At 31.8% G+C, this 27,292-nt stretch overlaps 1 protein-coding gene across 4 annotated transcripts; it reads right to left on the bottom strand.

Annotated features, from left to right (window-relative positions):
- Positions 1 to 216: 216 nt before the first annotated feature.
- On the bottom strand, positions 217 to 24,135 carry LOC143250390 (uncharacterized). 4 transcript variants are annotated; one of them, XM_076500839.1, is made up of 9 exons: positions 23,438 to 23,556; positions 10,279 to 10,345; positions 9,081 to 9,194; positions 8,235 to 8,390; positions 5,014 to 5,095; positions 3,186 to 3,804; positions 2,558 to 2,836; positions 1,499 to 1,595; positions 217 to 634 (listed from the first exon to the last, which is right to left on the bottom strand). In XM_076500839.1, the coding sequence occupies exons 6-8, from the start codon at positions 3,255 to 3,257 to the stop codon at positions 1,575 to 1,577; spliced, it is 372 nt and encodes a 123-aa protein (XP_076356954.1). In that variant the 5' UTR covers positions 3,258 to 3,804; positions 5,014 to 5,095; positions 8,235 to 8,390; positions 9,081 to 9,194; positions 10,279 to 10,345; positions 23,438 to 23,556; the 3' UTR covers positions 217 to 634; positions 1,499 to 1,574. The 4 variants fall into 4 exon arrangements, with proteins under 4 accessions (XP_076356954.1, XP_076356956.1, XP_076356955.1 ...); XM_076500841.1 differs by lacking the exons at positions 10,279 to 10,345; positions 23,438 to 23,556 and adding an exon at positions 23,819 to 24,135; XM_076500840.1 differs by lacking the exons at positions 10,279 to 10,345; positions 23,438 to 23,556 and adding an exon at positions 9,525 to 10,245.
- Between the last annotated feature and the right edge of the window lie 3,157 nt (positions 24,136 to 27,292).

The raw sequence follows: 27,292 nt of genomic DNA, 5'->3' as shown, positions 1-27,292 counted from the left end.
TTTGTTATTATGTTTGTTATATTATTAACATTGAAAAAAACAGGTTATTAAATAATTTATTTCAATCCTTTTTAACCTCTTCTCAACATAATAAATGCTCTCTAGTACTATTATGTGACTAAATATAAGTTAGGTATTTTTAACTTAAAATACCAGCTTATTTATTTAAAAGTAAATTAAAGATTTATATCTTCAAAAAGTCATTAAGTTATACCTATTACTAAAGTTATATTTGACACTGTGACCTGGTCCTGTATTCAACCTAGGACGAAGAGTTCCAAGAGTTCAAACGTTCCAGGCATAAACTTCATGATGGTGGCTTCTAAGTAGCTTTGTTGTTCTGGAGCATCGTGTTCTACAGAGTGAAGTTAAAATTAATAATAACTATAAACAGATAATGTATAAAATTACTTACAAAAGCAGTAATCCATCAGTAATGCACGAATTGAAATTGTACAATACTTTTGTAAGAGTGATCACAGAACTTCACATGTGGATGGTGTAGGTGATAAAAGGTCTATATACCATCTTCTCCTAATAAGAAACCTCCTTGTTTCCATATGTCTTCACTAGCTTCCGGAACCAGCAACTGGTTACACATACGAGATTCATGCAAGTCTTGAAGAAGAAGAGTCTGTGATAATACAAAAAATATTAATGATCTGGAAAAAAAAAATGTAGGAGTGAAAATTCACATAATTGTAATATCTAATATAAGACTTTGTTCTCTGCAAGCTCAGTTATACCCATTTAATAATGATATGCCAACCCAAAATGCATTATTCCACTTCAAAGACACATACTATTCAGAATGATATAGAAATAACATCTACAGAGGAAATGTATTTCAACTTCAAATAATAATATATAAAAAGTATACTGTATATGCAATAAATCAAGCTGTGAATTGCTAAAATAGCTCTGAAGTGATCAAACTGAGTAAACAGTGAAAATTACAAACGACTTGGTGTTAAAATATTCATACTGCCAAGAAGTAAATGACACTTGTTGCAAACTGTCACAAGTTAGAGAAACTATACTTGTCAACTTTTATTAGTTTACATACATACATTACTAGTGTATTACGAGTTAGTGTATTATTTACTTAAATTTTAAAATATTCCTAACGAATTACATTTTAACAAAAATAATAGTAAAATAGTTAAACATATATAAAAGTCAGTGACAAACATAAGCCCATTTGGTTATGTTTGTTAATTAATTAATGTTTATACATTAATAAATTATACACTCAAATATTAATCAAAAAGTCCTGTTTGATCATAAACCCTGTTTACCAACAAATAAATTCCATGTTTAAAATACCAAACATAAGCTTCTCTGCATTAATTATCAACATCTGGATATACCAACAGTTCAAGTGGAACATCTCACTGGCTGCAAGACAAAATTCACTTGTCATTTTATTGAACATATCACTTTATATGTATGAGTAACATAATACTTAAAATAATATGAAATGTCATCAACTATTTACCTGATTTACAACTTTGCATATATCTTTAATGATCTGTACAGCTTGTGAAAAAATCTCCTTACACTGATGAAGCTCATCATCTTCTTGTTCTCTGTGACTGAATTAAAAACATGTTTTTAAACTACTCTTCAAATATACTGCTATTATAAAGTCTTAAAAAGCTAAAAAAAAATACCTGCACAGATATATGGACTTTATTTGTGATCTCCAACAGAGAAAAAAAATCACATAAAAATACCAACAAGAAAATCTAAATCAGAGCTTGTTTGATAACAAACATTAAAAAGAAAAGTCCACTTTCTGAAAAAATGTAGTTTAGGACTTTCTCTTTTCATTATTTTTTTGCTATCTTAAAACTTGTACACGTCCAACATTTTATACTAACCGTATATGACAGTATATATAAACATAATCCTGCAGAACTTTCAGAAAAAACCAAAATAAGAGGACATCTGGTGTCAAGAACATTCAACCAATACGTCACATCACTACTGTACCCTAAGGAAATATCCCTTTGCAAATATCGTTAGCAAGAAGTGTATATTGAGTGATTTAGAAGCTGATAATGTTGAAGCAATACAATAAGTAACCAATCTATTAACAAAACACAACATGTACTCACATTCCAATAATGTTTATATGGTAAAAATAACCTAAACATGACTGGCAATAGGAAAAATTAATTATAATACTCTGTCCTTATACTAATTTAATATTGATGAAATACTTCTAAATGTCAAAGTTATTAATACTTCTAGTTTTAATTTTCCTATAACTGATTTGCAATCGCAATGAATATTAAAATTGTCAAATATAAGAATATGACTTTTAAAAATATAATTCAAATACTTTTTCACACGCAGTGAATAACAAGGATCCATTTTATAAAAGAATCAAGTAAGCAGTCTATGAATGCAGATGAATGTTTACAATAACCCAAAATTACATATTTTATAAAATACTTTTTCTGAAGTTTTAATATATTACTTGTTTTCAATAATGTAATAATACTTCCATAATGTAACACTTAGATTCATTTCCAGAAAAACTCTAACCTACCATCTTCAGTATTGCTAACATCTTCACTTCTAATAAACCTCCAGACTTCAGTATCATGGAATAAAACAGGAGTGGAGCGTAAGGAATCCTGTGTTCCCTGTAGCTGTTGTACAGCTGAATGAACAAGAGCTCCAGGAAACTCAACAGGTTGGATTCACCAGAGAAGGGGCTGATACTGTCAGACCTATCACAAACAGCACTGCCACAGGTGACATTATCAACTGCACTAGTACTTAGTAAAATTGTAAGCTGCTCTCCAGATTTTACTGCATTTTTGTTCTGCAGAAAAATGTAGAAAATTAATAAAGATTTCATATGAGTTTACAGTTAATGTATGTAAAAAAAACATAACTATTAATAACACAAAAGTTATTATCAGAATGTGATAACAAAAGCCCAAAAGCTACTTAAACAGCAACAGTCTAAGATAATGCTTTATCTCAGACTCAAATGTATTAAAAAACATATTGACCTTATTGTGAAAACATAAAAAAACAAAGGTACTGTACATATACTGTACCTCATTAACCTACCATCTTTAAACTACTAAAAAGTTTTCCTCATAAGTGCCAAATATTTAAGAAAGAAGTCTTTCTTATTATATAAAATAAAACAGATTTTTAAATACCTTTGTAAATGCTATTTCTGAGCAGAAAGTAACAGGAGTTTCTTGCAATATGTTATTTGAAAATAAAAACATTACTTCAGGTAATATTTTATGTGTTATAAACTTGTAACTCCTGTTATTGACACAGATTCAGAAACCATGGTTGAAGACTCTCCAGGTACCATTGAAGCACAATGTGACTTATCCTTCAGGTTTTTGGATGATACTTTTCTCACTGGACGTGACCGGTTTAATTCAGTGGTCTCATTTTCTTCAGTTTCTATACCCTTGTCTTCATCTCTGACTGCCTGACTGACAGAATTAACATACTTATCATCAATATTCCTTTCCATTATCAGTGGCATTCCCATAATCTGATTATCATCCTCCATTTCACCAGATTTATTTTGTCTTCTCAATAGCCCTCTGTTGGAATTCTGATCCAAAGAGGAAAATTTTGTATTTCCCAACTAGCCTTCGTTAGCACTGGAAAATGTGGAATCTCTACTAAACCCAGTGGAGGCACAAGAGATCCAAATGAACGATCTGCATGTTCTTCAGACTCAGGGTCTACCACAGGATACTAGTATTCACCTAGCTTACTCAAATGATAGCATGGAAGGGTCATCTGTTTTAGCACCTACAGATAAAAATATGTAAAGTATGCAATACTGAAATAATTTACATATTATTTCTCTTAAAGATAGAAGATGAACAAAATTCTCCCTATAATGTTTTAAAACTGTAATTCCCTATTACATATACATTGATAAGAATAATTACAAGTTTATAATACATAAAATATTACCTGAAGTAATGTTTTTATTTTCAAATAACATATTGCAAAAAACAATAGCATTAAGAATTGCAGGATCTTGTATATTATACCAGCTATTTTTATTTTATTTTTACATAAATAATTTATATATTTCATCAGCATGGAAAGGCTGGTTTTCTACTTACATTACATTATATCAACATTTTCCTATGATGAAAATGTATTTTTAACAGATTATTACATTTTTCACAATATCAGCTTTCCTTAACTTGTACTGCCCTCTATATGCACAATTTTTCACCCACTGCAAAACTATTCTCCCAATAACTCAGTTTTTTCATGTCAGGCAAAAGAGCATGTAACAACTTTCCATTAATAGGATTGTGACAAATCCTAGTACAGCTGACTCCTATGCAGCTTGGCTCAACTTCACTAAGACTGAGTAACATTGTTGAATGTACATGACTGTTTAGCAAGAGTGCTGTTGATTGGTTCAGTATTTTTTTTAAATCAGGTAGATTGTCAGTTTATTTATCCCCAACAAGTCACAGACAAATACTGTAGAAAAATACCAACAAGGAGCTAAGGTTAGAAAGACAAAATTTCTCCTATATTAAACACTAACTACTGAAGATCAATCCATTACAACAAGCAAAAAGTGTTAAATATTTTCATTTCTTCAAATACATTTTCTTCTACAAAAATTTTTTTTTTTTAAATTAGTGATGCAGTAAATATTGTAATCAATGTCAATACCATGTCTATTGGTATGGTATGTTCATGCTATTTCACTGTTAAGAATTACAAATTCCAATTTTCATTTTGATATCAAAAATACAAGTATAAACATGTAATTTTGTTCTATTATGGCACACATTTCCATATTCTTTATAGTGGTTTAACCTAGTTTTCAAGTACTTCAAATAATTTTTTTATCTCTAAGATTCCTGTAACCAATACAGCAAGATTAGATACGGTGTGAAAAAATATATTACATATTTTTGTTTTGTGACATTAAAGTTGTTAATACTATAATAAAATTGTTTATACATTTGAAGTAAAGATTCCTACCCTTTGAATACACATTTTCATGGTCTCTTGTTCAAAACTTGGCAGATGACTAAGCTGATGGCATGCAATCTCCGTCTGTATGCTGAAAATTAAATATTTAAATACAGATATTACAAGCTCCTAAAAATATTTAACCTCCAACTCAATTCTACTACTACTATATATATATATATAAAAGGGATTATATACAGGAAAACATCAGTAATGCTAACACACACAATATTATATATATATATTTTAGTGAAATTAAATAATTACATCTAAGTAAATCAAATGAGTAAACAAAATCATGAGGAACAACTGCATTAAACAGCCTCTGAGTAATTATATTATAACCATAAGTTTTAAACCATAAACAATACACATTAAAATTAAACAAAATATATGCTGCATATTTTTAAAAGGATCCTACAGTACAAGCTTAAACACAGGGTTATAAATTGTATCCTACGGTTTGGAAGTGGCTGAAAAAGTAGGACCCACATCTATCAGTCTTAACCTCCATTTCGCTACTCTCACATAAAAAGATTAGAAATTTAGAAATTGGAGAGAGAGATGTGGGTGCTCAAGCCCACAATGTCCCACATCTATATCACCTATCACTGCTTGCAGACAGTTGTGACAAGGTGACTGCTCTCCCAAGTTAAAATGAGAAAAAAACAAAACATAAACATAAAACATGAAAAATAAATAAAATTAAAAAATGAAAATAAGGTACAACAATTTGAAATAAGTAAGATAAAACTTCTCTTGAAGTTAGCATTCCTGCCCCCAGTATGGTAGAGGCACTAATTAACATGACATCAGTGAAGTAATAGTTTACTATGATTGTCATGTTTTTATATGCAGCTTAAGTTTTAGATGACCTTATTTTTTTAACAAAAAATGATTTTTAGTAGAATTTCTCAATCAGGTTAAAAGCTAAAGTACTCATCAGTTTTTATAAAAATACTGTAAACAAGGTTGTTTACTCTGAACGAGATGCTGACAAATCCAATGCCAACACATCAATATTGGAGCCAGGCTCCTCTAATAAAGAAATTTCTTCCCCTAAAGAATAAACACATTGTCTCTAAGTTTTATCCATGTATTCCTGTCAAATCTTTCACACTAAAAACAAAATACAATTCTATTATGCCCTGCTTCTCTTTAATCATGACTACTAATAACATCAGTTATGAAGCTACTGTATTAAAACACCACATACTCAATGCACAAAAACTATAAAAATTACACAAATGAACTAATAAAATTTGAGAAACATGAATGGGTAATAAAAAAAACTTTAAAGTTTGTTGTGGTTTGGATTCATTAGTAAAAACTATGTATTACTTTACAATATTGATGCATTTAAATGATACAGGTCACAGTTAGGTTCAAACTATGGCTTATGCATTAATATTCTACACTATCATTTTCAAATATACTTATATTAGTTGATATCAAGAGGATTTGAAGTTCCTCATTTAAACATAGTGAATAAAGTTATGGAAATAAATATAACAACATTGGGAAACAATGTTTTACCTGAAAAATTTGATTCAAGTAAACTTAGGAGCTTATTTAGGTCTCTGAACTTACAACAGGCTGAACTATAATGGCAGTATCACGATGATATAAATGCACATATTAGTATTTGCAAAACACCTGGATAACATAATGCACATAAACTATTAATGAACGTTAATGAAATCTTTATCCAAATGCTCTGTAGCATGTCACACAATGCTAAGAATTGTATTATTGTATTGAAGTTATGTTATTGAAAAGACCTCTACTACAACATCTCCTATCCTCCAAAGAAAATATCATTTGAGATCAATGGTGGAAAGCATGAACGTTTTTTCTCGACTGAGGTTGTTATAATAGTAGTTACTTCCAAAAGCTGCAAAATTTCTTGCATACAGCACTGACTGAATACACAGTTTGGCTTCTGTCTGTCACACACAACGACCTCATCATCATATCTAATAGAAATAACATGCCTGACATAAGGTATTACCTTCCCAGAAACTTAGCCTTTTTTCAACACACATATTGGAAAAATGATATTGATAGCTTTTTCATATACTCAAAGTATGGTGTAGCACTCACCAATTGGACTGATGGCAACAGGTCACATCAACATAGACATTTTACTTTATTATCAGTATCTGAATTGTCTTTGGAACAGCTAGGGTGTGTTGTACAAAATCTTTTGCCGACTTTTTGTATGTAATTTTCTTATTCCATTTTATACAGATACTGTTTTTAAATAAAAGAAAATTAGAGGAGTGATGCATACAAGATCAGCAGGCTAAAAAAATATAAAACACGAAAATGAGATTTCCTTAGCAAGACTTTACTCTAAGTATCAGTAATGAACCAGTGTCAAAACTCCCAACATTTCGCATTTTCTTTCTGTATACAAACTATCAGAAAACTGGATGAAAATCAATAACCAAAAATAGCTGCACTATGTGAAAGTAGCAGAACAGTTCTATGCACAGACTGCCTCAGGAGGTATATACTGCTAAAGATGATGTCATAGCATACGGTACAATGATAGGGGCAAAGTGCTGAGCCACTATGACACTTTACAGGTGAAATTTCTTATGCCAATATAACATTTAACAATGGAAGTTGTCTGCTGCCACAGAACGTGTTGTTAAGAGATGTTATACAACATCATAGTTTGAGTGTTGCTCAATGTTGTTAGGAGACACTGTTCATAAAATAAAAATGATGGTGCAACTGTCTTAGGGGATAGAGTGATTTCATAGTTTGATACCACTATAAGTTACTACAGGGAGACTCTGTTGCTAAGCAGATGGTTTTACTACAGGCAGGCAGTGTTAACTAAGGTTAATGATGCAAAGGCAGATGGTATTTCTATAAATGCATAGTTCAACAGGGTGAGGATCTCAGCGTGAAATTAGACCAACAACAATAAGGTCTAGATTTAATTATATGTCCTAAAAAGTTACAAATAAACCCATTATGTTTACAAGATAGCTATTATATAAGGCACTATTAGATATTTGTTTTTATTAAACATACTATCTTAATTTAACCATTATATATTGCTCATCTTAATTAAGGTATGCACATCTGACCAAAATGTTTATGGTTTAAAATATTTTATATATGTACAAAACACTCTGGATTCTTACAATACATTTAAATTCCTGATTTTAGGCTATTACTTACAAAACACAAAATTGTAGAACACAGTATCTTACCAAGACAGGTGGGCAGAGATTTTAAGTGGTGGAATAGAAACTCCTACATTCTGCCGAATATTCTTCTCATCTTCATCTTCAAGATACTTGTGTCCTCTGACAAACTGCTAGCTTCTTCACAAGAGGGTGGTGCTTCACTCTCTTTAGGTGGAAAATCTAAAGTTATGAAAATTATTCTAAGATCACAAAGAAACAGGATAACTTCCATAAATATTTATATTTCACAATAACAACTTCGCATTGAAATTATTCATACACGTACCTATTTTCCTTTTAAATATAATAAAACATCAAATATAAATCACATTATATATTCATTGTTATTGATAAATAATGTACAGTATCTCTTTAGGTGAATAAAAAAAATTAAAGTAAAAATACTGTAAATTGCAATTCTTTTTATTACTTAAAGAACACTTTCATCCACCTGCCAAAAACAAAACTTTAAAGGGTAAAAATGTGGTACCTAATACTCCACTTGCTCGAAAAGAACTTCCCACAATTCTTACTAACAACAAATATACAAGGGGAGAGGAGGGATATGAATGATATGGTAGTCTTGTGGTTTATTTTAATATTAACATTGCATTTAAATTGAACACATCAAAAGTATTACTATGCAGTTTTCACAGTTGGTTCTGTTGCAGTTTCATGTTTGTTTTCTTTAATTTTACACAAAACTTTCAGCATCAGCAGTCTCTAATTTTGAAGACATTGGCTACAAAGTAATGCATAAATAATCAACTTTAAAATATGTTAAACTGTTGCCAGCTAACTTGATAATGTATTAATCCTCCATTACTAACAAGTAATATTCATTTCCAATATTTTATTACATATACATACCAACTTCTCCAATTCCATGAACTGGTAATGTTATACACTGTTGGTTCTTCCTTGTTGTTGAAGTTCTAGATGATATAGAAATGTTGTCCAGGTTTGTGTCATGGTCTGAAAACCCTGAACCAAAGCGAGGTCAAAAGTATAAAAATAGTTGTTATTCTCTTTGGCATATAGAGATTTACTTAAATTATTGACAAAACATGGTTATATTTTCTGGGGAAAGATAATTAGTAAAATAAGTTTTGACTAAAACAGTTTCAGTCTATATGATTTCAGTTATCAATCCTGAGAGTGAAACCTGTAAAACTAAGCACAGTTTAGCATAAACATCAACTGTTACAGTCTGCACATCATCCCTTATTTCTGTTTTATTTTAATAAAGATTTTGTTAATTGTACACACTTGCCCCTTATTTTATATACACTAAAAACTTGTTAAATACAGTACCCCACACTTCCTGGACAAATTTGCTGTTATCAGTGGATCCAATTCATTGATCACATCAAAGTATCACACACGTACACTAAATTATTTTTTTCTTTGTTTGTTTTACATACAGTCATTACCATGTTCAACCTAGAATTTGAATTAGGATATAATCAAAGCCAAATCACAATGACCATAACTTAGACATATAGACAATATATGAATGAAATGATTTAAATTGTTACCAGTCTTATATCAAGAGAATATTGTACACACACCAGTTTAGAATTAAACAAGTAATACTGTCATCAGTAGCATACATATAACAAGATATAGTTGAATTATTATTATACTAGCATATACCTAGGATAAAGACACCAACCAAATGAATTGTAATAAAAATAATTATAAGTAAACAGCAAAGCAGATCAGAGTAACAATAATATACCTGTTAAAAAATAAATATGGACCTCATACTACAACAAAAATTGTGAAAATTATCCATTGTTTGAAATAACTTCTCTCACATTCTTTTACACTGGGCATAAATGTTCAGTAACATGTATGTATTTTAAATATACTCTTTACCAGTCAAGAACATGTATATAAATTTCAACCTTAAATATATACAACACAGTAGAACTGCTCATAATAAACCAAATACATTTTTATGCATTTTTCATTCAACTAAAACAAGAGACTATCTACTATTTCATTAATTAGCTCATTTTTTTTAATGAAAACAAAGTTAAAAACAACGAAGTGTAGTTCTTACATTAAACTCTTCTTCGTCACCTGCAAGTTTTTCTGTGGATTACTTGAAACTAAAGAACTGGGAGAATCTAAAGTATTTATTGTACAAGAAATATTATTCATACAATGATTAGAATTTTGCTCAATAAAAGTTATCACAAACTTCTAAATTTTTTCTTCAATGAAAAATGTAAATTCATATTTAATAAATGATTATTCATTTCTTGCATACATCCATAGAAATTCTTAATAAATTTTGAAATTAGTACTCAACTTCTTAAAACATTGCTATTACATCATTTAAATAATTATCTTGTAAAATATCTATCAATGTATATCCAATTCTAACTAAATCACACAACTACAAAGGTACTTCTTGAAAAAAAAACTAAAATAAATACTTTTCTTGGAACTTATGGTTATAGTCAAAACAACTTTTTTCCCTTAAAATTAACAGTAGGGTCCAGAAACCCATTAGCTTTTTCAAGTGATTTTTTCTCAACTAGTTATGCATCTAATTCTTGTGGAATCACAACAATGTTCCTAATACAAGATACAAGCAACAAAAAATATATGCAATTAAAAACACCATTATCATTAATCCCACTGTTTAATATTAGGATCTGCAAATCCTATGGCGCAATGTGATCACAATAATGAACAATTTGTAAACAGGTTGGTTATTTGGGAATACATTAATTGCTACCCTATAAGTATCGTTTGAACTAAGGATTGCTTGGATTATATGAAATAATGTATTTAAATGTTTTGAAATTTAAGTTACTATGTTGAAGTCTTTTCAAATTATAAATACTCAGATATAATCTCAAGATCACTAAGTATGGAATACTTTAAAAGTAAACTTGGTCAGTAAACTATATTCAAAACATCTATAAACAAGTTACTGAAACAACTAATCAAGAACATATTCCCAGGTTTACATAGTGTCTGATACAGTTCAAGTTTCATGGTAGAAATAACAACGTTTGCTAGCTTTTTTCATCTTGTACTGAGGAATGAGTGAAGAAAGAGACAGGGTTACCAATCCAATATTAATTTACTGCAAAGAGAAGTGTCTAAATAATGGTACTATATTGCATTTCACCAAAATAAAATTCACCAGTTACTAAAAAATGTAAACCTAAAAAAAAAACCTTTCAAATTTTTAAAAAAATCTCAGAGCAAAAACAAGGATATATAGTGACAAAGTTCAAAGGATGTTATTCTGCTCTCTCACTCCATAGTGAATCAAAGTGTCAACTTTTTCCAGTACATTTGGAATCTAACTAAATCACTTTATTACCACTGTATGTCCAAGAACCTAACATAAAAATCTATTTATAATTTAATTTTATATTATTGGAGTTCCCACTTTTTAATTTCAAAAATATCTAAAAACTTATCAATAGTTTTTCCATGTCACATTTTCAACATGAAAATTTTCTAACTTCAATAATGGGTTTCTACACTTTGCAACCACATAAAACCAAAAACATGCATTATCAAAAGTAATTATTTAAATTCTATGCTGAACCCACACACCCTCTCTCCAATTTTTGAGTTAGTTTGCTAAGTTTACATGATTATAAACATATACAGTAGGAGGAGCAAATTATCCTGTACATACAGTCATGTGAGAAAGTTAGAACACCCTATGAAAGCCTGTGTGTTTTTGTAACATTTTTGGATATTTAGATATTTAATCACAAATTTAACAATACTGAGAGATTATAGGAATATAACTAAACAATTAAAACTGAAGAAAACACTATTCAAGATCTTCTGTAAATGTACTTCTACAAAAATGCATATTCTAACTCAGGAAAAAGCACACCTCCACATTTATTCCAACTTAAAACGACTCAACTCACCTGTGTAGGTGCACATGATTCAGCATTTTGTATGAGACTTACCCTATTTAAACCTCAGACATTTTTAGTTTGGTGGAGGACTTTCAAAACAACTGCCAACATGCCTAGGTCTGGTCGTCTACGCAAGTTCACCCCGAGAGCTGACCGCAAGATGCTAAAAAAGGTCTCCATACACCCTAAAATGTCACCACGGGATTTACAGCAGGCTCTGGCTACTGTTGATGTGAAAGTGCATGCCTCTACAATCAGAAAGAGACTGCACAAGTTTAACTTACATGGGAGGTGTGCAAGGAGGAAACCTTTGCTCTCTAAGAGAAACATCAAGGCCAGACGACAGATTACCTTCCAGTACCCGTGCCTTTGAAAATATCTAGATCAGCAAGACACAGTAACGTGTATAAAATGAGCACGAGCTATTTTATTCTGTTGATTTTACTTCCCTGGAGGTTGTCTACCAGTTTACACATAGAAGATTTCAAACAATTCAACAGTGAAATTTGTCACTGGTAGGCTCACACTTGAGATTATATTATCAGTCATTTGCAAGGTAAAATACTTATATAACAACAAGATCATTAAACACTGTAAAGTCAAAACAACAAACTTTAACAGAAGCAGAACAATTTGCACAGCACAGCACTTAGGAAGGGAACAGAGTCCCAACACCAAACCTCAGACCACTCTGTACCAGACCATCTCCCTTATTCACAATGTTAAAGCTGTGGTTAGGGAAAAACAAAAACAAACACTGCAATAAAACCAGCATTATTAACAAAATATTATACTACACGGGGCCCGACGTGGCCTGGTGGGTTAAGGTGTTTGACTCGTAATCTGAGAGTCACGGAGTTCAAATCCCGTTGCCCCAAATATGCTTGCCCTTTCAGCCATGGGGATGTTATTATGTAACAGTCAATCCCACTATTTGTTGGTAAAAGAGTAGCCCAAACATTGGCAGTGGGTGGTGATGACTAGCTGCCCTCCCTCTAAATTAGGGAAGCTCTCATGTAACTTTGTGCGAAATTCAAAAACAAATAATATACTAGACTTATAAAGATTTACAATCCAAATATTAATACAACCACATTTTTGAACAACAACTGTTTATCAAAGTAAGAAACATAGCTAAACATACTGGAATAATTACAGGTCCTTTTGCCCCAACAAGAAAATTTGTAAAGTCATGTGATCTCCACGACCACCCTCCTCATCCTGTGTAATTAAGTTTAGTACTATCATAGATACAATGACAATTACCATTCAAAAACTTAACTGTTAAGCATTTTATAGAAGGAATTTGATGTGCAACTGTTTCTCTTAACAGAGAAGTTTAGCCCGATATATGAACCAAATGAAATAATCCAGATATGAATAATCATTCAAATTAAGTTAACCACTGATCTCACATAAGAGTAGTGTTTTCACTAAGATTTACTTTGAGTATGTAAAGAATAATAATAATAATAAAAAAGTCTGAGGACAACTCTCTCTTAATATACTGAAGTTAGCAATTCTTACATTCTTGGTCTGTAAAATAAATATGCATAGTCTCACAAGTAACAGTGATTATACCGTCCAAAACAACTACCCTTCATGAAGATGTAATTCTCTTACAATGATATTAAAGATACCTTCAAGATACAATGCATTCAAAGCTTATTATTATTACAAACCTTCTTGGATTAGAGAAATTTCACACTTTTTGTCTTTTTAATGGAGATTTTCTTAAAACCAGTTTCTATTTAATAAAAATGCATAAAAAATCTGTGTTTTGTAATATTAATCTAAATAGTTTAGCATAAATCAATTGAAAGGTATAACAGATCTTTTTTGAATATATTTTTATTAAAGGGTAAAAATGACCATCAACAAACACTAAACTAAAAAAAACAGTTCAATATACCAATAAAGAAATGTATAAAACTTGATTAAAAAGATGGCCCTCTTCTGCAATGTAATTAAATTGAATTTGGGTGTTAATTAGGTAGGCTAGAAAATGATGTCACAATTTCCAGTATAAAAATAAAATTCATGGCCAAAAGAACTTGTCTATTAATAGTAAGCAGCCATGAGTTTAGAAGGTTGGCTGAACTGTCCCTCTTCCATAAAATAGTAGAATAATTCATATTAACCTAAACACCTTATAGTGACTTACAAGCTTAAACAAGCCTTATTTGACAATATCAGTAAACAGAATGCAGGATATCCATGGAGAAGACACCTTTATTCGACACTGAAGTTGAAACAACAAAAGCTAGCTTTAATAAATTTAAATTAACTGTAAATCAAGAAAAATTCCCTAATTTATGAAATACCTCTGCTTATTTTGGAGCAAAGCTATACTGAATATTCACAACCTTAGATTCATGACTACCAAAAAATAGCTTGTCATTGTCACACAAACTTTTTACTCATACTTCTAAACTTTTGTTTTATGGAACAATTTGTAAAAAGAAAATGATAATTATAATTACAGGCAATGAAACTCACACTTTCTAGCAAAAAAAAAATTTTCAAACAAAGAGTAATAAATACCTTGAATCTACAAATTACAGAAATGTAGCCTCATGAGGTTAACCTAATCTCACTCAAATTATATATTTTCTTATTATCTCAGCTCAATAAAACTGTAATGTCACCTGGTGCACCTGCTGTTCTGAAAAGAAAAACAAAAGTCTGGAAGTGAGGGAATGGGATGGAAGAAAGTCTGATAAACTTTTGTGAATTTCTGTTTAATGCTTGAATGAAGTTGTTGGAGAGGTTCACAAGGATGATGGCATTGTAAAAGGTCCAAAGGAAAATTTTTCCTCCCACTAGGAAACAACAGGATAGAAAAATAAAAATATGAGATCAATATGCTCCAATGATAAATATCATTAAAAACGAGCACAATATTTTCTTTGCTTCTCAAATAATGCAAATTAACCTTCAACATGTTATTTTTTTAATTATTTTTAGTACACATGTATCTACAATATTCTAGTACCACACAAGGAATTTAAGGATATGTAACAGGAATTAATTTATTTTCACAGGTAAACAAAACTGCATAATACAGAGTAGTCACTCAACTTTTCCCTACTTTTCTACATATTAATTTATTGCAAAGCGAAAACTGATTCACATATACAGCAATTTAATTTCACAAAATAACAAAAATAAAAGACCGACCATGGGGATTTAAATTATTAAGTTACAAGAATAAGACAACTAAATATAATTTCTTTGGTCATATTATACATTTAATTCATGTCTCCTGAATAATGAATAATACTTTAGATTTTCTGGGGCAAATTATTTCACACACTAGCAAGTTTGATATTTTCTTTTGGCTTCCTTATTCATCAGTTTAATTTTGGTTGAGAGTTGTTTCTATTTCAACTTTCTTCAACCAGAAGCTATTATACCATGCAATTTTATGTAGTTCTAAAGTTCACATTACAATTAAGAAATTGGATGTTGTGCAATTGCACTTTTACATGCAAATCCCAGATACCTGCTAAAGCAATAAATTTTAATAACAATTGTACATCACATTTTATGTATAATAATGGATGTTACAATAAAATGTAGACTTCAGCATCTTCAGATAAAATTTTAAGAGAAGTTTCTTTCACATCTAATACAAAAGTGTACAATTTTACTAAAATTTTCATTAAATCCAAAAAATGAACTTTTGTATCCCAAAGTTCACATAACAAAACTCTGATCAAACAATCAGGCAAAGAACTGGTAAATAAGACATACAAAAGGACAGAAAGGATGAAAGCCACAGCAAATGGACCAAGATATGAAGAAAACCACTGCCTCTGGTATAAAGACAAGGAGAAAGGAAGAAAGGAATGGAAAACGAAAGATGATGAGCAAGACCATGCTGATGCAAGGAACTCGTCAAAAGCCACATGAGCAAGTGGAATTCAGTGACAATGGTATGAACTATATCTGATCGCAATTGTCAGAGGAGAAACTGAGACAAAGGAAAGGACAGGGGATGTTTGCTCCAGTAAAGAACAAAGTAGAGGAAATTTATATGCAAAAACGGCTCATTTGGGTTGAGAGCTCTTCTATGTAAAATATTTTCTCAACCCAAACGAGCCGTTTTTGAATATAAATTTTTCAACAAGTGGGTTTCTCGACATCACTGAAAGTAGAGGAAAACATGTCTGAGCAGGCCAATACAGAGTAGTGAGAAAGAAAAAAGTTGTCGTCTGGATAAGGGGAGAAAGACTCTGAAGAAGAGTCTGATCTGAGTGCAGATACATAAATGAAGACTACTAGGTAGTGCTAGTAGGCCCAGTGAAGAAGATTCATTGTCTGAAAATAAATATCTAAATTTAGTTACCCCTTGCTTAGTGATATAGCTGATAACAGTGGAATAATCAGTTTGAACCACAACCACCTGGCAAACCACCTTGCAGAGGAAATAATACAGAGTCCAATAAACTGCAAAACGTTCCAGGATATATCAAATGGAAAGAAGTCTCCTCAATAAACAACCAACCAGAAATCTCTTGGGAATTGAGGAAAGCTCCCCCTCACCCAATCCACACTTGGTATATGAAGATAAGCAACCATCATGATTTGATCATTCAGAGTTCCAGGGAAAAAAAAACCCTCTTAAGTGAGAGGTAATACTCCATGGTAAAGCACAGTGACTTCAGTTAAAAAGTTCAACTTGGACAATTCTATAACAGGTCTCCAAAAATCTGTCTTTTGAGGGACAACAATTAGATGGGAATTACACTCAAGGGGAATGAGTAACACCCATTTGGCAGCCCCTTTGTGTAGTAAATCTTGAACAGACCAATCTTTGAAGAAAAATGATCCCAAAGAGGAGGAAGGAAGGAAATAGATAGATAGGTAGAAACCTTCAGACAGAACTTAGAGCCCAATAGAATTATCATGAAGTACAGCAATATAAATTAATAAACAACATTTGACATACAAAACCATTATGGAACTTATATGTTAAAAAAACAATTATCAAACTTACAAGTCCACTAAAGAAAAGGATAAAGGACACAACAGAAAAACCTATCTTGGAGGAAAAGACAACAAGTTAACAATAAGAAAATTTGACTCAAATTTCATTAGTAATGAAAAACGAAATTACAACTTAATCCTTTTGCTACAGGCTCAGTATAATATACACAAGTTCTACACATTTGCACATGTCAAGTATTTATGCTAACTTTTGACACAACGTTCATATTTTCACTAAATTAGGTAGGTATTTAGTAAAGATTACAGGTATTTTGTATAAAAGAATCAGATTTTTTTATGAAATATTTATGCTAAAGATTTGTTAGTGGAAATAGAGTCTGTTTTGTTACTAGTCTGACTACAATGTGTTAAGATCTGGAAATTTTTTATATCTCAGTGGTTGGTTGATTTCGTGTTTTATGGCACAAAGGAGCTAGGCTATCTGCGCCCAACATCCGGAAAAAAAGGTAAAATTAAAGTAAATGTAGTAAAATTCATAAAAGGACATGAAAGTATAACAAAACAGCAAGTAAAAACATAAATAGCATAAAACCAATGTTTACATCTAGTCTACAACGTTAAGAGAAAATCTACAGTAACAAAATTCGTAACGAGCTGTCTGTAGCATAATGGTAATTATCATAACCCGCCAAGAAGACTAACAGGTAAGTACAAGAACCACCGTCAGTCACCTGAAGTTGGCCTTTCCAGTCCTGGTTCTGGGATATGTGTCATTACAGCCACTATCAAAAAGTAGGTAATAAAAGTGTTAAAAGACATGTAGCAAAATTGTAATAAAAACTCGCCAGGACGACTGACGAGTAGTTTAAACAGCAGCATTAGTCACCTGAAGTTGGCCTTTCCAGTTCTGGAATTTAATGTTATGGCCATTTTCTAATTTCAAATTGAACTAGAGAGATTGTGACTCTTAAAGTGGAACCACAATAAAAAAAATTAAATGAAGAAATATAAAACATTTAAATGACATTAAAAAGATTAATGGCTGTTAAAAAACTAAAAACATTATCAAGGTGGACAGTGTCACCTTCACCAATAACACTGTCTAATGTTATGGAAAACCTTGGGACAGAACATGTTTAAAATAGTGCCGTTGAGAGTCATAAGGATGGCAAGAAAGTACAATGTAGCTTATAGTAATCTGAGTGTTATACAAACTACACATCGGTGCATCAGTTCCAGATAAAGGAAGCGATGTGTTAAAAAACTGCGACCAATCGTAGTCCAGTCAGAACAACTTCCTCCTTCCGAACCTTACGGAAGCAAGGCAATAAATATAGTTACTATGTAACTATATGCATGTATTGTCACCTAACTGAAAATAAATTAAAACTTAAGACAGAATTTAAGAAGAATATAATGTTACATATTTTTCATGTTGATTTAAAAAAATTTATAATAATCTATATTAGTGTTGCAAGTTGAAAGGATTAGGTAGATTTGATACATTCTCAAACTAATGAGTCATGTTAAAGCAGAAATTTAAATTCTAACAAAGTAACAGGATGCAGAAACTAAAACCATGTTTAAAACAACTGGGTGCTGAAAAAGAAAATATACTTACCCTACTCAAAGGCAGTGTGAAGATTGAAAAAAATAGATTAGAGTTAAAACTCAGCAGGAAATAAAGCAGGTTTTATGAAAGACATGTGAGAATCATCCACATGTACTAACATACAGATAATATCCAAACTGAAGGAGTTGGCTTATCCACACTGTAATAGTAGCAGGCAACAGATCTAGACAGTGAGGGGTTCAACGGTAGAATAAAAAAATAGCAGGAGCCCTTAAAATACGTACGTGCCAAATAACACCAAGACAAGATGCAAAAGATGAGTCTAAATGAGTATATAGGAAAGAAACAGGAGGGAGGGAAATAGGATGAAAAGTACAATCACCATCCCAAGTAACAGAAGTCTTAGAAAAGAAGCCAGGTCTGGGTAAAGTAAGTACAAGTACAATGTAAGACTGTGAAAAACACTAATGATATTAAAATCAGACCAATGGAGACCATAGGTAAGGAGATGGAAATATGTCTAGAAGCCAATAATTCAAACAGAGCATGTGTCAGAGAATATAAAATCATTGTCAGGTCCCAACGAGGCATGAAAAGGGTCGGAATAAAGTGGGGAAGGCAAAATGTAGAAAACCAAGCTATCCAATAACCAGCTAGAGTGAAAATTGATAGTCCATAGCTAAACAACCACGTGAAAGGACTGAGCAGTGAGTCACCATAGAACAGGAAGGAAGTGGTAGACAAAACAGTGGTGAAAAGTTTGCAACTTCTGTTGACAGAAAGAAGAAAAAAAAACGAAGGACAAGAGGAATGTGATATAGAAAGTGGTACACATTTGGAAAGTATAGATGGTTATGGACCAGGCAAATCCCATATATGAAGATGAAAGGATAACACCCCTAGATGAACACAATGTATGATTTTTATTTTCCAACTTTCCAAATCTGAAATTTAAATTTGTGTTGAATAGGGATCCGAGCTCTCTGGGCAGTGCTAAATTCATTTTCTGTCAATAATAGGAAGAATATGTTTGTATATCAAGAAAGATGTGGATCAGTATTCTATCCGAGACAATATCACCATATTGTTGTGTTCATTAAAGCACACAAATTATTTATTTACTTTTAGATGTTTCATGATAACAATCTTAGATTTAATTTTTTTAATTAGGTGAAACATATACTGTCATTTCTTGTAATTTTATATAATATTTCTAAAGTATTTTCTTTCTGTATGTAAACTGACAGTGTTCATTGTTTATGAAACTATGTAATCAGGTTTTTAAGTGTCTTTATAGTTGACTGTGTGGGAGATTGCAGTGTAATAGAGATATAAAATAGTGGTATATATAACTAACAAAAACACTTTGTGAAGGACATTCAGGGTATGGACTTAGCAAGAGGAAAGCTCACTTTCAGGTTTGTGTTTTTTAGAGACCTTTAAGACAACATCCTTAATATTATAGGATTTGACTGTGGTAGTAATGGGTCTTTTGTCTTACCATGTTCTATATATATCCTTTTATTATTTGTTTAGTAAATATGTAAGGTATAATAATTCCTAAGTTAGATACAGATAATTGCAAAACTTTTTTGTAAGGAAGATATTTCGTGGGTGTGTACATAAATCAAGCTTTCCAGTACACCCTTTTTAAAATTTAGTACAGTAATTTAAACCTCTTGTGACATCTGAATTGCTCACCAGTGTGGCTGAATCTGCTATAATATCCAGGTTTATGGAGAGTAAATTCTGTATCTTCTTCCTCCTTACAAAATTCCACACAACACATGATATCTGGTTCTTAGTTTTATAAAGGTGTCTTCTCCATGGATATCTTGCATTCTGTGGACAGATATTGTCAAATAAGGCTTGTTTAAGCTTGTTAGTCACTATAAGGTGTTTAAGTTAATATGAATAATTCTACTATTTTATGGAAGAGGGACAGTTCAGCCAACCTTCTAAACTCTGTATCTTCATAGCTGCTTACTATTAATAGACAAGTTCTTTTGGCAGTGAATTTTATTTTTGATGTTATTAAATCAAGATTTTGGGCTGTACCCTGTATACTGGAAATTGTAACATCCTTTTCTAGCCTACCTAATTTCCACCCAAATTTAATTTGATTTTAGTGATTTGGAAAAACTTCAGTGTTACAACCAAATTTTAAAAACAAAATTTTTTGCACGAGAAATAAATACTGCTTCTTTGGTGAAGGGATAATTCAGTGTAATATTTTTTTTTTCAGTTGTTGAATTATTTTTTGTTTATTTCTTGCTGAAATGTAAGAAAAATAAAGAAAAAAATTTTCTCGAAGTTAAAGAAATGTATAACTATGTAATATTTCTTGCACCTTAATGCAAAGGAGCACCAGATAAGATTGAAAATACAATAGTAGACAAATACAACAATATATTGATTATTAAATAATGTTAGAAGTTTGTATATGGATATAGATTGTTATTAGATATTTCTGCAGTATTTCATTTTACCATTCCTACTCTAAACTCATCTTCATGCTGTGGAAATTTTCTTGTGACAGAATTTGCTCAGTTTCTTGAAAAATCCCAAATATACTGACAGTAAGGCAGAGAATCGTTTTAAGGTACTGATGTATTTATAGCTCAGCTTCTTTCTGTGTCATCTCCATCACTTAGTGCTTTGATTTTTGTGGGATGTTAGGAGAAGCTTTTTGTAAAAGTATAAGCATAGATAAATGTTAGTTATGGCTAAACAGCAATAAATAGCTGTAGAAGTAAATCAATGAAGTTGATGTACACTATATGTATATATTATTATACCATAAAAAGGGTATGCTATGGATTATATGAACAACACATACAAACAACAGAAAAAGGTTTGACAGAAACATGAAAAAGAGTAAGTACTTCTAACAAATTATAAAATACAAAAATATATTTCTATTCTTCACATATGTCTCTCTTAAGTTAAGACCCTCAATCAAGTTCTTGTCAATTATGCCTTTTATTGATTTTACATCTGTAAACAAACCATTACAATTTTTTTGCTACTTGTTCTTGAGTAAAATATTACAGTGATGAACATATACTTGATGGAATTTTAAAACAAAATTACACTTCTATTAAACAGCTGTATCATATTATATTACACTCGGTGACAGCCTTAACTAATGCTAACAGTGAATGTATGGACTATTCTCAATGTATGTTTTACAAGTCCAATATTGTTTTGTTACAGTTTGCAAAAATCTCCTAATATTTTTATATCAAATTATACTTTACAATTACCATATTACAAATATAACAAAACTAAAGCAAGTCTGGAACAGAGTGACATTAATATAAAGTTAAAAATATATTGAAGGCAATACACAACCTCGTTCAATACAAAGCATTCACTAATGTAATTTTAAAAGACCAGTTATGAAGGCACATGAAGTTTATAAAAAAACATAACTAGCCTTTTTATCTGACATTTATACAAACTGGGTATAAAGACAAAGTATAACATGAAATTCATATACAACAGTATTTTGTTTGTTTTAGAATCATGCACATAATGGGTCAGTTTTTTCACATCCTTCCCTAATATTCAAAAGATAAACAAAAAGGAAGTTAGTTGCTCAACTCGTGATAACCCTGTCTGACCAAACAATGGGATTTGATGATCACTCTCATAGTGCACCCATGGCCTCAAAGTATGTAAACAAGTTTGTTTCTGTGACATGTCATAAATCATGAATTCTCATATTCAAAGTTTGGATATAATAACCACTAGGCCATCTACATAGATCCTTCAATAATCAATACACAGATTTGTATTGTGGTAGTAATGAAACTACCAGTAATGTAAAATATTACACACAAAACATGCTAGCTTTTTATGGGCCCAGCATGGCGAAGCGTGTTAAGGCGTGCGACTCGTAATCTGAGGGTTGTGGGTTCGCAACCCTGTCATTCCAAACATGCTCGCCCTTTCAGCCATGGTCAATCCCACTATTCGTTGGTAAAAAGAGTAGCCCAACAGTCCTAAATTAAGAATGGCTAGCACAGATAGCCCTCGAGTAGCTTTGTGTGAAATTCAAAAACATCTACAAACCAACACATCAACCCTATTTTATCCACCATCCCTCAAAAAGTATGAAATTTGTTTGGTTACAGAGCTAACAAATAGAAAAGTTCAAGAAAAAACAGGAGATTAGTTGAGTACTTTCTTTTTTTAGTGTTTGTTATTTAGGCATAAGTGTAAAAGTAATTGACATGTAAATATAGGTGTATTTGTTAGGTTAGTTAAGATTATAATATAAAAAATGGTTCTAAAGGCACAAGAACAGGTTGTAATAGCTCATGGGTAACATAATTTGTAATTTAAAGCAAGCTGCATGTAATTTCACAGATATATCATTGTGACACTGGGGAATGGTACAAAAAAGATTAAACAAAATAAACTTAAAAGTTTAAAAAGTGTACATTGTTACAAAGAAGAAAAATATGTGGCAAAATGCCAAATTTTTTACATTTTAAATGGGTAAATTTGATAGTGAGGTAAAAGTATGGTTTCCCCTTTAGGATCTTTTTTAGCTTAATGCTTCTGATACGTTCATTATTTCCCTTTTTTGAATTTAAAATATTATATTCTTTCCTTTTGCTTTAATTAATATATTGTTTTATGACATTAAAATTTGTTTTCACTTTAGTTTCAATCCATTTCATAACTTTGCTAAATATGTTAAACTGTTGCCAGCTAACTTGATTATTAATCCTCCATTACTAACAAGTAATATTCATTTCCAATATTTTATTACATATACATACCAACTTCTCCAATTCCATGAACCAACTGTTGGTTCTTCCTTGTTGTTGAAGCTCTAGATGATATAGAAATGTTGTCCAGTTTGTGTCATGGTCTGAGAACCCTGAACCAAAAGCGAGGTCAAAAGTATAAAAAATAGTTGTCATTCTCTTTGACATAGAGAGATTTACTTAAATTATTGACAAAACATGGTTATATTTTCTGGGGAAAGATAATTAGTAAAATAAGTTATGACTAAAACAGTTTCAGTCTAAATGATTTCAGTTATCAATCCTGAGAGTGAAACCTGTAAAACTAAGCACAGTTTAGCATAAACATCAACTGTTACAGTCTGCACATCCTCCCTTATTTTATATACACTAAAAACTTGTTAAATACAGTACCCCATACTTCCTGGACAAATTTGCTGTTATCAGTAGATCCAATTCACTGATCACATCAAAGTAGTGATACACTACATTATTTTTTTCTTTGTTTGTTTTACATATCCAATCCATATCATGTATTCAACCTAGAATTTGAATTAGGATATAATCAAAGCCAAATCACAATGACCATAACTTACACATATAGACAATATAAGAATGAGATGATTTAAATTGCATGATTTACATGCCTGACTGTTGGAGTGAGATTGAGCACCATGATGAGAGCAAAAGAGCTGTCTGAGGCCTTGAGAAAGAAAATTGTAGCAGCTTATGAGTCTGGTAAGGGATTTAAAAGATCCCAAAGATTTCGAAATCAGCCATTCCACTGTCTGGAAAATAGTCAACAAGTGGAGGACTTTCAAAACAACTGCCAACATGCCCAGGTCTGGTCTTCTAAGCAAGTTCACCCGTGAGCAGACCGCAAGATGCTATAGGAGGTCTCTATACACTTTAAAATGTCAGCACGGGATTTACAGCAGGTTCTGGCTACTGTTGATGTGAAAGTGCATGCCTCTACAATCAGAAAGAGACTGCACAAGTTTAACTTACATGGGAGGTGTGCAAGGAGGAAACCTTTGCTCTCTAAGAGAAACATCAAGGCCAGGCGACAGATTACCTTCCAGTACCCGTGCCTTTGAAAATATCTAGATCAGCAAGACACAGTGAAGTGTATAAAATGAGCATGAGCTATTTTATTCTGTTGATTTTACTTCCCTGGCAGTTGTCTACCAGTTTACACATAGAAGATTTCAAACAATTCAACAGTGAAATTTGTCACTGGTAGGCTCACACTTGAGATTATATTATCAGTCATTTGCAAGGTAAAATACTTATATAACAACAAGATCATTAAACACTGTAAAGTCAAAACAACGAACATTTCAAAGAGAAATATCGTAAATATTCTTAACAGAAGCAGAACAATTTGCACAGCACAGCACTTAGGAAAGGAACAGAGTCCCAACACCACACCCCAGACCACTCTGTACCATCTCCCTTATTCACAATGTTAAAGCTGTGATTAGGGAAAAACAAAAACAATCACTGCGATAAAACCAGCATTATTAACAAAATAGTATACCCACCTGGCCTGGTGGGTTAAGGTGTTGACTTCGTAATCTGAGAGTCAGGATTCAAATCCCAGTTGCCCCAAATATGCTTGCCCTTTCAGCCATGGGGATGTTATAATGTAAAAGTCAATCCCACTATTTGTTGGTAAAAGAGTAGCCCAAACATTGGCAGTGGGTGGTGATGACTAGCTGCCCTCCCTCTAAATTAGGGAAGCTCTCATGTAGCTTTGTGTGAAATTCAAAAACAAATAATATACTAGACTTATAAAGATTTACAATCCAAATATTAATACAACCACATTTTTGAACAACAACTGTTTATCAAAGTAAGAAACATAGCTAAACATACTGGAATAATTACAGGTCCTTTTGCCCCAACAAGAAAGTTTGTAAAGTTATGTGCTCACAAAGTTACATGAGAGCTTCCCTAATTTAGAGGGAGGGCAGCTAGTCATCACCACCCACTGCCAATGTTTGGGCTACTCTTTACCAACAAATAGTGGGATTGACTGTTACATAATAACATCCCCATGGCTGAAAGGGCAAGCATATTTGGGGCAACGGGATTTGAATCAGCGGACTCTCAGATTACGAGTCAAACACCTTAACCCACCAGGCCACCGCCGGGCCCGTGTAGTATAATATTTTGTTAATAATGCTGGTTTTATTGCAGTGATTGTTTTTGTTTTTCCCTAACCACAGCTTTAACATTGTGAATAAGGGAGATGGTCTGGTACAGAGTGGTCTGGGGTTTGGTGTTGGGACTCTGTTCCCTTCCTAAGTGCTGTGCTGTGCAAATTGTTCTGCTTCTGTTAAAGTTTGTTGTTTTGACTTTACAGTGTTTAATGATCTTGTTGTTATATAAGTATTTTACCTTGCAAATGACTGATAATATAATCTCAAGTGTGAGCCTACCAGTGACAAATTTCACTGTTGAATTGTTTGAAATCTTCTATGTGTAAACTGGTAGACAACCTCCAGGGAAGTAAAATCAACAGAATAAAATAGCTCGTGCTCATTTTATACACTTCACTGTGTCTTGCTGATCTAGATATTTTCAAAGGCACGGGTACTGGAAGGTAATCTGTCGTCTGGCCTTGATGTTTCTCTTAGAGAGCAAGGTTTCCTCCTTGCACACCTCCCATGTAAGTTAAACTTGTGCAGTCTCTTTCTGATTGTAGAGGCATGCACTTTCACATCAACAGTAGCCAGAGCCTGCTGTAAATCCCGTGGTGACATTTTAGGGGTGTATGGAGACCTTTTAGCATCTTGCGGTCAGCTCTCGGGGTGAACTTATGTGAGACGACCAGACCTAGGCATGTTGGCAGTTGTTTTGAAAGTCCTCCACCAAACTAAAAATGTCTGAGGTTTAAATAGGTAAGTCTCATACAAAATGCTGAATCATGTGCACCTACACAGGTGAGTTGAGTCGTTTTAAGTTGGAATAAATGTGGAGGTGTGCTTTTTCCTGAGTTAGAATATGCATTTTGTAGAAGTACATTTACAGAAGATCTTGAATAGTGTTTTCTTCAATAATTGTTTTAGTTATATTCCTATAATCTCTCAGTATTGTTAAATTTGCCCTTAGGATTAAATATCTAAATATACAAAACACACACAGGCTTTCATAGGGTGTTCTAACTTTCTCACATGACTGTATGTACAGGATAATTTGCTCCTCCTACTGTATATGTTTATAATCATGTAAACTTAGCAAACTAACTCAAAAATTGAGAGAGGGTGTGTGTAATTGTTGCATAGAATTTAAATAATTACTTTGATAATGCATGTTTTTGGTTTTATGTGGTTGCAAAGTGTAGAAACCCATTATTGAAGTTAGAAAATTTTCATGTTGAAAATGTGACATGGAAAAACTATTGATAAGTTTTAGATATTTTGAAATTAAAAAAGTGGAACTCCAATAATATAAAATTAAATTATAAATAGATTTTTATGTTAGGTTCTTGACATACAGTGGTAATAAAGTGATTTAGTTAGATTCCAAATGTACTGGAAAAATTGACACTTTGATTCACTATGGAGTGAGAGAGCAGAATAACATCCTTTGAACTTTGTCACTTATATATCCTTGTTTTTTTGCTCTGAGATTTTTTAAAAAATTTGAAAGAAGGTTTTTTTTTTTAGGTTTACATTTTTAGTAACTGGTGAATTTTATTTTGGTGAAATGCAATATAGTACCATTATTTAGACACTTCTCTTTGCAGTAAATTAATATTGGATTGGTAACTCTGTCTCTTCTTCACTCATTCCTCAGTACAAGATGAAAAAAAGCTAGCAAACGTTGTTATTTCTACCATGAAACTTGAACTGTATCAGACACTATGTAAACCTGGGAATA

The sequence above is a fragment of the Tachypleus tridentatus genome, chromosome 5 (assembly GCF_004210375.1).
Source record: "Tachypleus tridentatus isolate NWPU-2018 chromosome 5, ASM421037v1, whole genome shotgun sequence".
NCBI lineage: Eukaryota > Metazoa > Arthropoda > Merostomata > Xiphosura > Limulidae > Tachypleus > Tachypleus tridentatus.
Note: the sequence above shows the minus strand (reverse complement) of the source record. Positions and strands in the feature narration are given on the sequence as shown.